We start from the raw sequence: 13238 nt of genomic DNA, 5'->3' as shown, positions 1-13238 counted from the left end.
CATGTTGTTATCCTCCAATAACAGCTGCCGGATTGTCATTCTATTATCATATAAACATAAATGGGTGGGCCATCAAGGGTCTGAGTCTCAAAGAGACGTGCCTCTTTTTACTTATCTTTCAATTACAACCATGGTAAACATAATGTCTTTCAGCCTCCATATATTTGAAAAGTAGACATATTAAGGATTCTGGGGATATGTTTATTATGTTTCTAGAACATAAGCTCGCTGAGTTGCATTAGTGTTTTGGTTCTGATTTATCCCGCTTGCGGGAGCGCAGACTCCAGAGGTTTATGGTGCTTGGTTTTAGAAATGTTCAAAAAGTTAAATTTAAATGTTATCTTGTTGCTTTAATGTTGTCTCAACAGTGCTTCAGTTTTGTAGATTTGTGTGAACAGAACATAACGGGCTTTTCATGATCATACATAAACTATCAGCAACTGAAAAGATACACTATTTCTATAGTTTATTATTTGTCATTATTGTAAACAAAGACATTGGAAGGCCTGGAGAAGCTTTGGTGCATATCAATGACCCCCCCCCAAATAGTATTTTTAGTTTGCTTATAATATAGCTTGTCATTAGGAGTATGTTTGTGTGTATGTTTGTAATGTGTGTAATTTTTGTGCTGCGTCTCTTGATTAAAAAACTCCCAAGGGCAGAATTTTCCTGCCTGGGTATGTTCCGGATTGAATCAAAATTCCATTTAAATTGGAAAAAATCAACCAACCTTTTTTAAAATTTTGAATGCACTGTTGTATTTTTCAGAGTTCAATCTCAGTGTTTGAATTTTCAGTTTCAGATTTTTTTTTAAATGAGCAAAACTTTTGACCCTAATATAGCTCCATACATATGTTGTATGGTATTGAACATTTTCTGTATTCAGTCTATATTTTTAGAAGGATGTCATTTGTTACAGTGTGACAAAATGTTTGTTTATATATATATATATATATATATATATATATATATATATATATATATCAATATAGAAAACCTTATCGTGGAAATATTTTTGGCCATATCACCCAGCTCTTATATTTAATGTCTCCTTGTGATTGCTTTTCTCACATTTCCACTGGAGGTGGGATAAAAGAGAAAATATTTAACACTTTTGTGAATGCAGCACAAGATTCTTTGACTTTGGACATGTCCCATGTAACCCAGTACCACCTGAGTGTCTCATCTTTACAGCAGCCAGAGCCAGCTTTGACCCAGAACATGTGACTTGTTAACATTTTTTGCTGTGCAATGAAATATCCTGTAGAAATAGGAATGGGTAGGTTAGGGTTTTCATAGTGCAGTTCTAAAACAGCCATTTTTCAAATATTTGTAAATACATGGTATTTAATACAAAACTGCATTTTGGAATTTTTCATTTATTTGCAATTTGTCTTTTAGACATTTTACTATTTAAAAAAAAAACAAAAAAACATTGTGGTTAAAAACAATGTTGTGTTAAATATGTAAGCGCTTGTTCATGCCAGTTGATTTTTTATATATTTTACAGGCCTATATTATTTTAAAAAGAGCATTGTTGGCAACTGTTGTTGGTTTATTTGAAAATATACCAACTAATCCAAAATCTGGAAAAAATGATTGATATATTAATTGTAAATATCAATAATTGCAGCTCTACACTAAATAATCATAACAGATGCATCATTTTAACATGAAAGTTACATGACCTGAAATGTGAAAACTGTAAAAATGTTTTATTTAGCTTTGCATTATATCCAGACAGTCTACTCAAGCATTGTTTCTGCTCACTAGTAACTTTCCTGTTGTTCCATGTCAAACTGTAGAGCTGCGTTATTTTGAAACCTTTCTTCTGACAATGAAGAGAGAATGGAATGGAATTGACTTACTTCGAATGGATAAATTCTTCCAGGTGGGTTCTAAAATGGTTGTGAAAATACAGTATGTAGACTTGACAATCATAACTTGTTGGACGTATCGTTCCGAAACTTTAATATGGGCCGCCTTTACTCTTCTAGATGGCTTTAGAGCAAGGTTTAAGAGTATTGATGTTGTATGAGAAGACCTGGCTTGGGGCTTGACAATAATTCAGTATCAATATATATATCACAATGTAAAATGTTAGAATAACTGAGATTTTTTAAAAACAAATTTTCTAGACATCAATATACATTATTTACATCGGTCTCTGACTGACATTTGTTACAGGGCACTTCAGTTTAGCACACAATTTAACATTTATTTAAAAAATATTAATATTGATAAAGCCAATAGGTTTGATGGTAATGTCATGTTTCTTTGTTCTTGAACATGTTTCAGTGGATTTTATAATGTTTATATAGATATCGGAATTATATTGTATCGACCATAGTTAAGAAATGTATTGTGATGTACATTTTGGCCATATTGTCCAGCCCTAGCATGGTTTAATACTGTGATTTTGAATGCTGTAGTGTAAAATACTAAAAACCTAATGCTGAAAGTATAATACTACTTTTTTCTTTGCACAAATGCACAAGTATTTAAAGGTCTTTAATACTGTACGTTTAATTTAATGCCAAATTATTCCTTAACTGGCTTCATAACGAATAATTTTTTTCTTCTTTTTTTTCCCGCCTGTCTTTTCCTTTCCCAAAAAGCTTGTTCGATTTGTGTTCAGACAAGTCTTTGAGGTTCTCAAGAGGAGGGAATGGGAATGCAGGTATTTACTATTTTAAAGTAGGACAATTAACATAAGGGTCTTTTGCAGCCATGTTAATTTAATGGAATTTTTTTTTCTTCCCCCCCTCTCTCTCTTCCTCTGTAGTGTGATAAATCGTTTTTTGGAAGTGTTCAGGGTCCAGATTATGCAAAGCACTGGAGGTGTTCCAGTAGGCCTGATGTTGCACATTCTTGAACTGTACATGACTGAGTTAGCCCGGGTTGGCGCTGCAGAGGTAAGAGCTGGTAGAAGTTTTGCAGAAATTAGATTCTGCAGGAAGTATAGTAAGACTACCTGTTCTGGATATGATTAACATGGTTTTTCTCTCATGCTGACCTCACTCTAAATGTGATTTCATCTTCACAGTAACTTTCCAATCAGACTAAATTCACAAGTGTTTTGCAACAGTGGTCTCTTCCTACCATTTTCTAAATCATTCTATGACTAAAACTCATTTTCTTTAGATGTCAGATGGCCTTTTCAGTCTTTTCAAATTCTGTAGAATTTAAAAACAAATAAGCTTGGTAAATATTGAATTTTAATCATTTTAACAAGGTATTTTGGGGAAAAAAATTGAATTCCAATTGAAGTCCAAACCTAGTGTCTTAAATGTGCTTCTTTAGATTTGAAATGGAGCTGCCTTTTAAGCTTTAGGAAGCTTATACCACAACAGTAAGCATTGTAAAAACTACTACTCTATTAACAGTAATTTCAAAACACAATATGGCCATTTGGGTACATTCTGATCCAAATTAAAATGGCATTTAATATAAGTTTGCCCCGCTTTTTTTAGTTTAATTAAAATTGCTCGTTTTCAATTGTAAAGTTTTTTTTTTTTTTTGTTTTTTTTTTAAATAGTATACATTTCGTATGTATAATTCCTTAAGTATAGCTTCAGCAAAGAACAAAATATACTATTGGTTATAAGTTATTTCTGAATTTTTTTGAAGTATAAAATTAAAACTATTAGCTCTACAATATACAGTTTCTACAAACTAAACATGCTCATTGTCATATGTAATGCATCTTTACACCCCTAGTTTCATAGGATTCAGCTAAGTGTGTAAGAGTAAAGTCTGGTAATGATATTGGAGGATAATGGTAATTGTTTTGGATTAAAAACATCAACTAGCATACAATTTTGTGTAAATCCCATACGTCTTGTGATACACGCTACATTTAAACGTTTTTGTGGGTGTGAATAGATTTACCTGACATTGTCATTTATCTACTGCAGCTAACAGCAGAACAGAACTTCATTTTCATTGATCCTTTCTGCAAGACCTTGGGCAAAACCAAAGAGTGAGTTGCATAAATGCTTTCAGCTTGAAGCTTTAAACAGAAGTTAGGATATCAACCCTGCTCACTTGTCTGTTTTTGTCCACATAATCTTTCTTTAGTCGCACATTGTTGGGTGCTATTTCAAAAAACATCTTTTGGATTATTTTGGAAAATGCTCCCTATGCTGTGGAGGATCTGATAAAGGAGCTGCATCATAAAGAAGAGGATTCAGACTCGGGCCAGGCTTCTGAGGAAGAGAAGGGGTGTCTAGAGGAAGAGGAACCTAAGAGAAGTTCATTCAAGATGGCCAGAGGGACGAAGTTCAATGGTAGGCTATGGGTTGGTCCATCGGAACATATGCAACTGCTCATCAGAAAATGATATGCTCCCAAGACGTTATTGTATAAAGCTGGAAGCATAGAGTAATATCTTGGTTAGCTGAAACATACGATTATCCTTCACTGGAACTAAAGGGGAGCAGCCCCCTGAAGCTCATAGCAATATGCCTCCTCTAAACGTCAGAGATGGCACAGTGGAGTCAAACAGGTAATGTTCTCTTGTCATTCACCAAAACCCGACTCCTACATCAGACTTCCAGATAGAGACGAATGATTTCTCACACACACATTTCAACTGCTCCAGAGTCCAGTGGTGGCATGCTTTACACCACAAGCTCTGCCGCAGCTCTGGCACAGAAACCCATTCAATGAAGGTGCCATTGCACTTTTTGTGTTGATTTTATTGTTAGAGGGGGTTTGGAACTCTGCAGCTATTGAGTTTGCTGAGCATTGGTAACTTTTGCGCACTGGGTAAACCTACTGTGTAAAATTTACATGGTCTAACATTTCATGGCTTTGTTTCTTTTGTATCATAAATGCTTTAGTTTTTCAAATATACCACTTGGAATTCAAGGACAGTAGAAAATTAATAAACTGATTTGTTACACTTGTGGCATCCAATTACAAAAACACACTTGAAATCAATGAGTCCTGTAGAATGAAGATAAATAAATGAGTTCTTCACAAAGGTGTGTAAAGACAGATGCTTGATTTTTATAACCTTATGGCAATGGGACTGAATGAAATTAATTCATTTAGTTGGTGGTATATCCCAATATTATTGTTTATGTAGTGTATGTTTTAAGTTTAGAATTTGACAGTCTTTCTCCATTTTTATTGATCTGTGTGTTAATTTAGTTTATTCACAAAATTAATTTCTCCAGGTCTTCCAGAAAATGAGGAAGATGATGATTATGAAATCAGTGATAATGAACTGCTGGACATGGATAAAGAGGAACTTGAGGAGAAAAAGGATAATGAAGATGTTGGACCTGTCCTCCAGGTGAGTTCAGTAAATGGGCGAATAGAAGAGGATGAATTCAACTGACGTGTCTGTTGCATGAAACGCTAAGAGCTGAATTGTGTGGGGTTTTTTTTGGTTTGTTTGTTTTTTTGCAGTTTGACTATGGTGCAATAGCAGATAGACTTTTTGAGTTTGGCAGTTGCTCGTTTACTCCAAGCTTTAATCGAGCCCAATTATACAGACTGGTGAAGAGGTAAGTGGAAATAAGTGTCTGAATTGAAGTGAAAGTTAATTACTGACTCGGCTGGATTATTGGTTCTAGGTTAGTATTTGATGATTAGAGAATTTGATGCATTTTCTTAATATCTCTGTAAGAAGATTAAGAATTGTCTGAGATTATTGTAGGTATCATTGTTAAAGAATAAAATACTTTTGGGTTTAATTGAAAAACTAGAGATTTGATCCTTGTTTAATTAGGATTAGTAGAGATAATCTGAGTAATTTCTTCAATTACAATACATATTATTTTCAATGGAGATATCACAGTTGGTCTGCAGCAATACATTGGTATTCATATCTTATTCTGTATATCGTAAGCACTACCTTTTGTTAATGGATTATTTCTCCAATGTCTCTTTCCCACCATGGTTTACATTGAAGATTTCGTGACTTAAGTGAAGGTAATTATTATTTTTTTTTTAATATGAAATTGACAATATTAAGTTAATTGCATATTTTAAAATATGTATTTAGGGGGACGCTACGTAATCCCAACAGGAATGGGAGCATATTGTAAGGGCTCCCTGAAACTTCGCACATATCACTCCAAACCTCTACAAACCTGACTTCTCTTGCACTTCAATATGTCAAACTCTTTGTCAACTGAGGAGTGTGATATTTTTACCAAAGCATGCAAGACAATCTCGCGAACCGCGAAAATAACATCGGCCGGAGACACCGAGTCAAGCAACATGGCGATCATCATAGAAGTAGTTAACGAGCTGAAAGCCCTTCGCTCTGAACTCGGTTCGAAACTGGATCCAGTGAATAACCGTCTAGGTGAGCTGACGGTGAGAACAGTGTACTAGAAACTAAACGGGATGTAACCGCCAACCAAAAACGCATTAAGGAAACAGAGACCCGTATAACAGCTGCCAAAGAAAAGTTAGAAAGCGCGAAATCGACCTTGGCTGCTGCCGTCAAGCGGCTTGAATATTTGGAGGCCAAGACAGAAGATTTGGAGAACCACGGAAGGAGGAAGAATATTTGGGTATTTGGTCTTAAGGAGGGCGCTGAGGGCAGCGGCCCCCTTATGGACTTTATCCGAGATATGCTGCCAAAGTGGCTGGGCTTAGGCCCTGACAAATCCTTCACGCTGGAAAGAGTACACCGTTCAGTAGCGGCAGCTAAACCTAGTCATAATAGAGCTGTTCTCATCCGTTTCCTCAAATACCAGGATAAAGAGTTCGTCTTAAAAACATCAAGACAACGGGTTATTAGGCATAATGGCCTCAAGCTGCTGTTTACCCAAGACCTTTCTGCAGAAACTGTCTGGCGGAGACAAGAGTTTGATGTTGTAAAGAAACTGTTCATTGAGATGGGAACTTTCCGTGGGTTTCATCCTCTTCCATATAAGCTAAGAGTGCTACACAACGGAAAGATCCAGCTTTTCTCTTCGCCACATGAAGTGGAAGAATTCTATCACAAGATCAGAAATTAAGTTCATAATATGGTAGTCGGGTTTATATTATCTGTTATTTACATGAAGGGGTGAGAGTACTCTCAAATATGTTTAAATATATGCTCCTCACCTGGATATGGTAAGGCACATTTGTTGTTAATCTTTTTTTTTTTTTTTTTTTTTATTATTATTATTATTATTATTATTATTATATTTTTCTTTCCCCTCAGTATAAATGTGCCATTTTAAAGTAAAGCATGGTAGCACATTAGAGTGATGAGCATTATATACTTTACATTTAATATAATTAGACAAAACTTCCTTATATAAAAGGTGCGTTGTTTATGGGTATATTTCAGTTGCCGATCAAGTTGGGGTTTCATCTGCTAATAAAGGGTATTTCTGTCTTATCATATGTTGATAAGGCTGGTTGGGGGGGATTTCTTTTCTTTTCCTTTCTTATTCATTTTCTTCGTCCCTCTTAATGGGGTCACATTTCATTTTCATGACATACAACTTCCCTCATGGCTGCTACATTTTAATGTGTTAACTTTCAATGTCAGAGGCATGGGACACCCAATCAAACGCAAGAGAATCTTAACATTTAAAAAAAAAAAAAAAAAAGAAAAGGTTTCCATTGCATTCCTGCAGCAAACTCATCTGTCCAGTGAAGAACATAAACTTAAGAGACTGAGTGGGACAGGTATACTTTTCAGGCTTTACATCTAACAAAAGGGGAACAGCGATACTTATTCATAAGAATCTACCCTTCATATTAAAAAGACAAAGCAATGACTGTGAGGGTAGATACATAATGGTCTGTGGGCTTCTTTATGAACAAGAAATTACATTGCATTGTATCTATGCACCAAATGAAGACTGCCCTAAATTTATGATAGATATGGTTTCTTTATTTAGTCAGTATTGCACAGATTTTGGAATACTCACTGGGGACTTTAATTGCTGTATAGACAGTAGCAGAGAAATCCTCACAACTGATATCCAACCCTAACGCATCGAAAGCTTTGAGAATAGCCTCTAAAGATGCAGGCCTGGTTGACGTCTGGAGAGAACCCCACATTGAAAGACTTTACCTTTTATTCACCTAGACATGAAACATATTCCAGGCTGGACTTCTTTTTTTATTCCCCAGAAACACCTTTCTGTTGTAACCTCTTGTAGTATAGGACCTATTCTTATATCAGATCATTCACCAGTTATTCTGCAATTCTCTCTCCCTCAACAGATGCACCAAACCAGAAACTGGAGATTTAATTCCTCACTTCTCTCTAACTCTGAGGCCTGCAATAGGATCAGAGAATGGTTAGAACAGTATAGACAGGAAAATGCAACTTCCCCTGTTTCCCCTGCTGTAATATGGGATGCAGCTAAAGTTGTAATTAGAGGATATCTCGTCTCATACACTTCTGTAAAGAAAAAGATGCTCAGTGAGCAAATTGAACAATTAAAATAGAGCTTGTAAATTTTGAACAATTGCATAAAAAATCATCCACAGAGGAAAATTTCAGGAAACTAAATGCAGTTAGAATTAGCATTAACTCTATTGAAACAGAACATATTAAGAAAACTTCTATTTTTTACTAAGCAGCATTCTTATAAATATGGTAATAAATCCAACAGACTCTTAGCATATCAGCTTAAAAAAGAAAAAACTGAACCTACGAGTTCTACACACAATTTATATACATCAGAAAACCCCCCTGAAGCAGATATACTAACATTTTTAGAAAATACTCCTCTATCATCAATTTCTGAAGATGGGCATCAGTTGACCTCCCCATTCACAACAGAAGAGGTACTGCGGCCAAATATGTCTCTTCCTTCTGGAAAAACTCCGGGCTTGGACGGGTATCCCATAGAATTCTATAAGACATTTTGGCCCCAAATTGAACCCCTTTTCATGCCTATGCTTACAGAGTTTTTTTGAGACCGCAACCCTCCCTGAATCAATGAAGACAGCGATTATATCACTAATACATAAAACGGGTAAAGACGAGAGTGAATGCAGTTCATATTGTCCAATTTCACTACTTCCAGTTGACTTTAAGATAATAACTAAATTAATTGCAAGCAGATTAGAAGATCTAATGCCAAAACTCATCAACCCTGATCAGTCCGGTTTTATAAAGACTAGATATATTTCAGATAAAATACGGAGGTTACTAAATAGACCACTCGACTCTATATAATCAACCAGTGTTAATATTATCCCTTGACGCAGAAAAAGCGTTTGATAGAGTTGAGTGGCCATAACTATTTCATGTCCTGGACAAAATGAAATTTGGTGATGTATTTATTAGCTGGATCAAATCCATATATAACAACCCTCAAGCTCAAATTGGTATAAATGGATCCCTTACTGAAAAGTTTAATTTATTTACAGGCTGTCGTCAGGGATGCCCGTTATCTTCATATTTATTTAACCTGGCTATTGAACCCCTAGCAACAGCCATACAAGCAAGCAGAATTATTAGTGGACTTAATACTGGGAATACAGAGAATAAAATATCACTATGCTGATTATGTAGTTTTATTTTTAACAGACCCAGAGAAATCAATCCCTTCTGTGTTAGACCTTATGAATAACTGGTATTATAGCCAGATATAGAATATCTGGCTATAAAGTTAATCTAAATAAATCTAATGCTTGCTTCCTGGGCTTGTCAGTTTCCAATGAACTCAGAAATATTTCCCCTTTTACCTGGACACAGAATGGATTCAAACATCTGGGGGTAAACGTGTCCCCCAAATTGGAAGACCTGTTCCATATAAATTACACTCCATTACTTAGAAAGATTAAGGAAGAAGTTAAGCATTGGAATTTACTTCCCCTTTCATTTCTTGGGAGAATCAACGTGATAAAAATGAATGTCCTGCCATGATTGAATTATTTATTTCAGTCTTTGCCTTGCTACCTGGATAATGTGTTTTTTAAATCAATAAATAAACGTATTAGTTCCTTTATATGGAAGAATTCTATACACAGAATAGCTTTAAAAACTATACCTAAAGACTAAACCTAGAGAAAAGGGCGGATTGGGTCTTCCAGATTTTCAGATGTACTATTGGGCAGCTCAGACAAAGGGTATGATCAACTGGGCACAAAATCATAAAACTGCTCGCTGGACAGATATTGAACAAGAACTTAGCTCCCCTATCCCTTTAACTTCACTCCTATATATTAATAACGTTAATGTGTTATACTCTTTTCCAAGAACCTATGTGATACATAATATACTTAGAGCTTGGCGAGATATAAAGAAGTTTTGTGGCTCTTTTGCTAAAATATCTATCTTAGCCCCCTGTCTTACAATCCAGACCTACCACCTACAATAGGCAAGTCTCTGTTCACAAAGTGGAAAGAACATGGTATCCAAAACTTACAGAACTTGTTTAAAAATAGTTAAATCTTTCTTAAATCTTTTTCAGAACTAAGATCTGAATTTGGTATCCCAAAACAAGATTTCATAAATATTTACAAATTCGACATTTAATTAATACTTTGGAAAAATCAGATCAATTGTGGCAAGAACTATCAGGCTTGGAGGAGATTCTGTTAAAGTCTGTATCATTGAAAGGGAAAATTTCTTTGATCTATAATACTTTGCTAGATAGTCATAACTCCTTCTTAATCGGACTTAAAATTTATGGCAAAGAGATTTGGGCTGCACCTTTACTGATGAACAATGGGACAAGATGTATCAATGTTTTTACTTCATTGTCATGTAATAAAATAATAGAACAGAATTATAAATTCATGCATAGGATATATCTTACTCCAGTCTGTTTAAGCAAAATGTTTCCAAACATGTCTCATATATGTAATAGATGTAGAACATTCATTCATTCATTCATTATCTGTAACTGGTTATCCAATTCAGGGTCGCAGTGGGTCCAGAGCCTACCTGGAATCATTGGGCACAAGGCGGGAATACATCCTGGATGGGATTCCAGGATGTAGAACATGTACTGGTTCAATTATGCATGTATTTTGGAACTGTAGTAAATTAAAATACTTTTGGAAAGTTATACGCAACTTGACTGTTAAGGCTCTGGAAATACCAATAGATTTTACACCTATACAATACCTGTTTGGAACTGATCTGGATAGGACCTTGGACCCTGTTCTTGCTAATAGGCTCGGAATGATATCAGCAAAGAAATGCATCTTATTTAATTGGAATCAGCAAAGGCCTCCAACTTTCAGTCTGTTCAGAAAAATCTTAATGGAAACACTGCAGCAGGAACAACAAACTCTTATATTAAAAGGCAAAGAAAAAGTCTTCCAAAGTATATGGGAACGACTTTTTTTTTGTCTATTTGCCTGCATGTTTATTTGTTAATTCTTTCAGTTGTTAAAGTTGGAAATTATTTATAAATAATTGAAAAAAAATATATATATGTATTAGTTTGCACAGTGAAACAGATGAATGGCTTAGGAAGTGGTACATCGTAGGAAAAATGATTAACAATGATGTCTTTGCATCAAGGTGCTACATAAAGACTCAACTACACATGACTAAGTGCTTGTATGCAAATGTGCCAGATTGTAAGACAGGTACAATAGCAGTAAATACTAGTGTAATACTAGTGTTTTTGTTCTCTTCCCCCTTCCCCTTTCAGCACTGCTAAATAGTCTCTGTAATGTCTTTTAAAATGGTGTCTCTTCTGCCATGTAAACAGGCATCTTCAAACAGGAGCAGTATAATGATGCTAATTGCGATGATGATGATGATGCAGAGAAGGGAAGGAAAGGTCAGTTAAACAAAAAGAACAAAAAGAAGAGAAGAAATGAGACCCAGGAATCTGCAGAGGAATCTCCTGCCAAAAAACACAGAGGTATATATGCTGTCAACTTGGCTGTATTCCACATGTAGTCCATCCCCCTAATAATTATTACTTGCCTATAACACACAATAACAGTAGTAAAGAGAATATAAATATTTAAAATTCTATCACTGAGTGTTTCAAGTAAAGTGAGTGGTTTGTAATATTATTTATTATAAATAAAAATGAGGAATATCTTTACTTGAAACACTGCCATTATAAACATTTGTGTTTATAATCCTTATTTTACATTATGTGCTTTATAATTACGATGGTATTACAGTATGAAAAATCGCCCGTCCCTAACGCATAGGTCATTATCCATTTAAAAGGCATTTTAATGAACAGTGGCACATGTTTACAAAGTTTGTTACAAAATAATCAAAAATAGCTCATTATAAAAGACAATATGAGGGATTATTGGAGTTTATAAGAATGCATTATTACCAAATTACAAAGAGTTATAACTGCACTTATAGAGGCTTTATAGAAGGTGTTACTGAAAATGTTTCATTTTTAGCCATTTCTAGTGTGGCAAATCTGACCATTTTTTTAGTATAATTAAAACATTTTCTAGAAGATGCCTATTTTTGTTTCTGTCTGGAATAGGGCAAGGATAGAACACATTTTGTAAATTCTAAATGGATAAATCTAGATGGATGCATTTGTAGGAAAGTTGAGATTTAGTCTGCATCCAAAGAATTCATTTATTCCAGGTTATTTTATAGCCTCAAAATGCATGTCATGTTTGTTACTGAAAGAAAAAGAATCATAATGAGTATATAATGACGTGATGCACAGTACTATTAATAGGCATGGAGGAGATCAAAACTGATTGCCCGAGCTAACATGTAAAAGAAAGTATAAAATTCACCTAAGAGGAACATTGCAATTGTTCTACAATGCATACGTTGAAAGAGATGTATATCTTGAAATGAGACATTAGTTTAAATGTGGAGAATGTTGAGACATTTTATTCTTTGGAAAGACTTGTTTATGGCAAATAACAAAAAAATAACCAACCATGCTGCTCTCTTACAGAAATTAACGCGACGAGTTACTAGTGTGCATTTGCATTGCAGACACAAAAAAATTTCCTAATATTCAGGCACACAACATGTACATTAAATTAAATAAATGAACACACAAAAAATGTGTAAGTGTAGTAAAAAGATAAAGGAGAGCAAAGAAATCTTGTTGACCTGTGAGGGAGTAGGAGAGACTCTTCTACATGGACCAGTCATAACAGATCGAAAGAGAATCACTTATTCCTAGGATTCCAACTAAGATACAGTTGCACAGCCACAAATTGTATTAAGTGTGATATTTATTGAACTAGCAAACATTTAGGAACAAACTACATCAGCATGACAGGCATTGTGTAAAAGTCATTTAAATAGGCTGAATAGTGTCAGCAGCAGCAGGTTAGTGTGCAAATTGATTGTT

The 13238-nt window shown here is 34.8% G+C and overlaps 1 protein-coding gene across 4 annotated transcripts in view; it reads left to right on the top strand.

Moving 5' to 3' along the window:
* Positions 1 to 13238, top strand: part of LOC136710583 (ribosomal RNA processing protein 1 homolog B-like) — a 31085-nt gene that overhangs the window by 7695 nt on the left and 10152 nt on the right. For all 4 annotated transcript variants that reach the window (XM_066686225.1, XM_066686227.1, XM_066686229.1 and 1 more), the window contains exons 4-12: positions 1806 to 1891; positions 2619 to 2680; positions 2786 to 2915; positions 3918 to 3982; positions 4081 to 4289; positions 5184 to 5302; positions 5419 to 5516; positions 5924 to 5943; positions 11649 to 11804. In XM_066686225.1, coding sequence (XP_066542322.1) covers positions 1806 to 1891; positions 2619 to 2680; positions 2786 to 2915; positions 3918 to 3982; positions 4081 to 4289; positions 5184 to 5302; positions 5419 to 5516; positions 5924 to 5943; positions 11649 to 11804 — 945 coding nt within the window. The remainder of the gene's footprint in view (positions 1 to 1805; positions 1892 to 2618; positions 2681 to 2785; positions 2916 to 3917; positions 3983 to 4080; positions 4290 to 5183; positions 5303 to 5418; positions 5517 to 5923; positions 5944 to 11648; positions 11805 to 13238) is intronic.

Source organism: Hoplias malabaricus, chromosome 12 (genome assembly GCF_029633855.1).
Source record: "Hoplias malabaricus isolate fHopMal1 chromosome 12, fHopMal1.hap1, whole genome shotgun sequence".
Lineage (NCBI taxonomy): Eukaryota > Metazoa > Chordata > Actinopteri > Characiformes > Erythrinidae > Hoplias > Hoplias malabaricus.
This window is presented reverse-complemented; position numbering and strand designations above follow the sequence as displayed.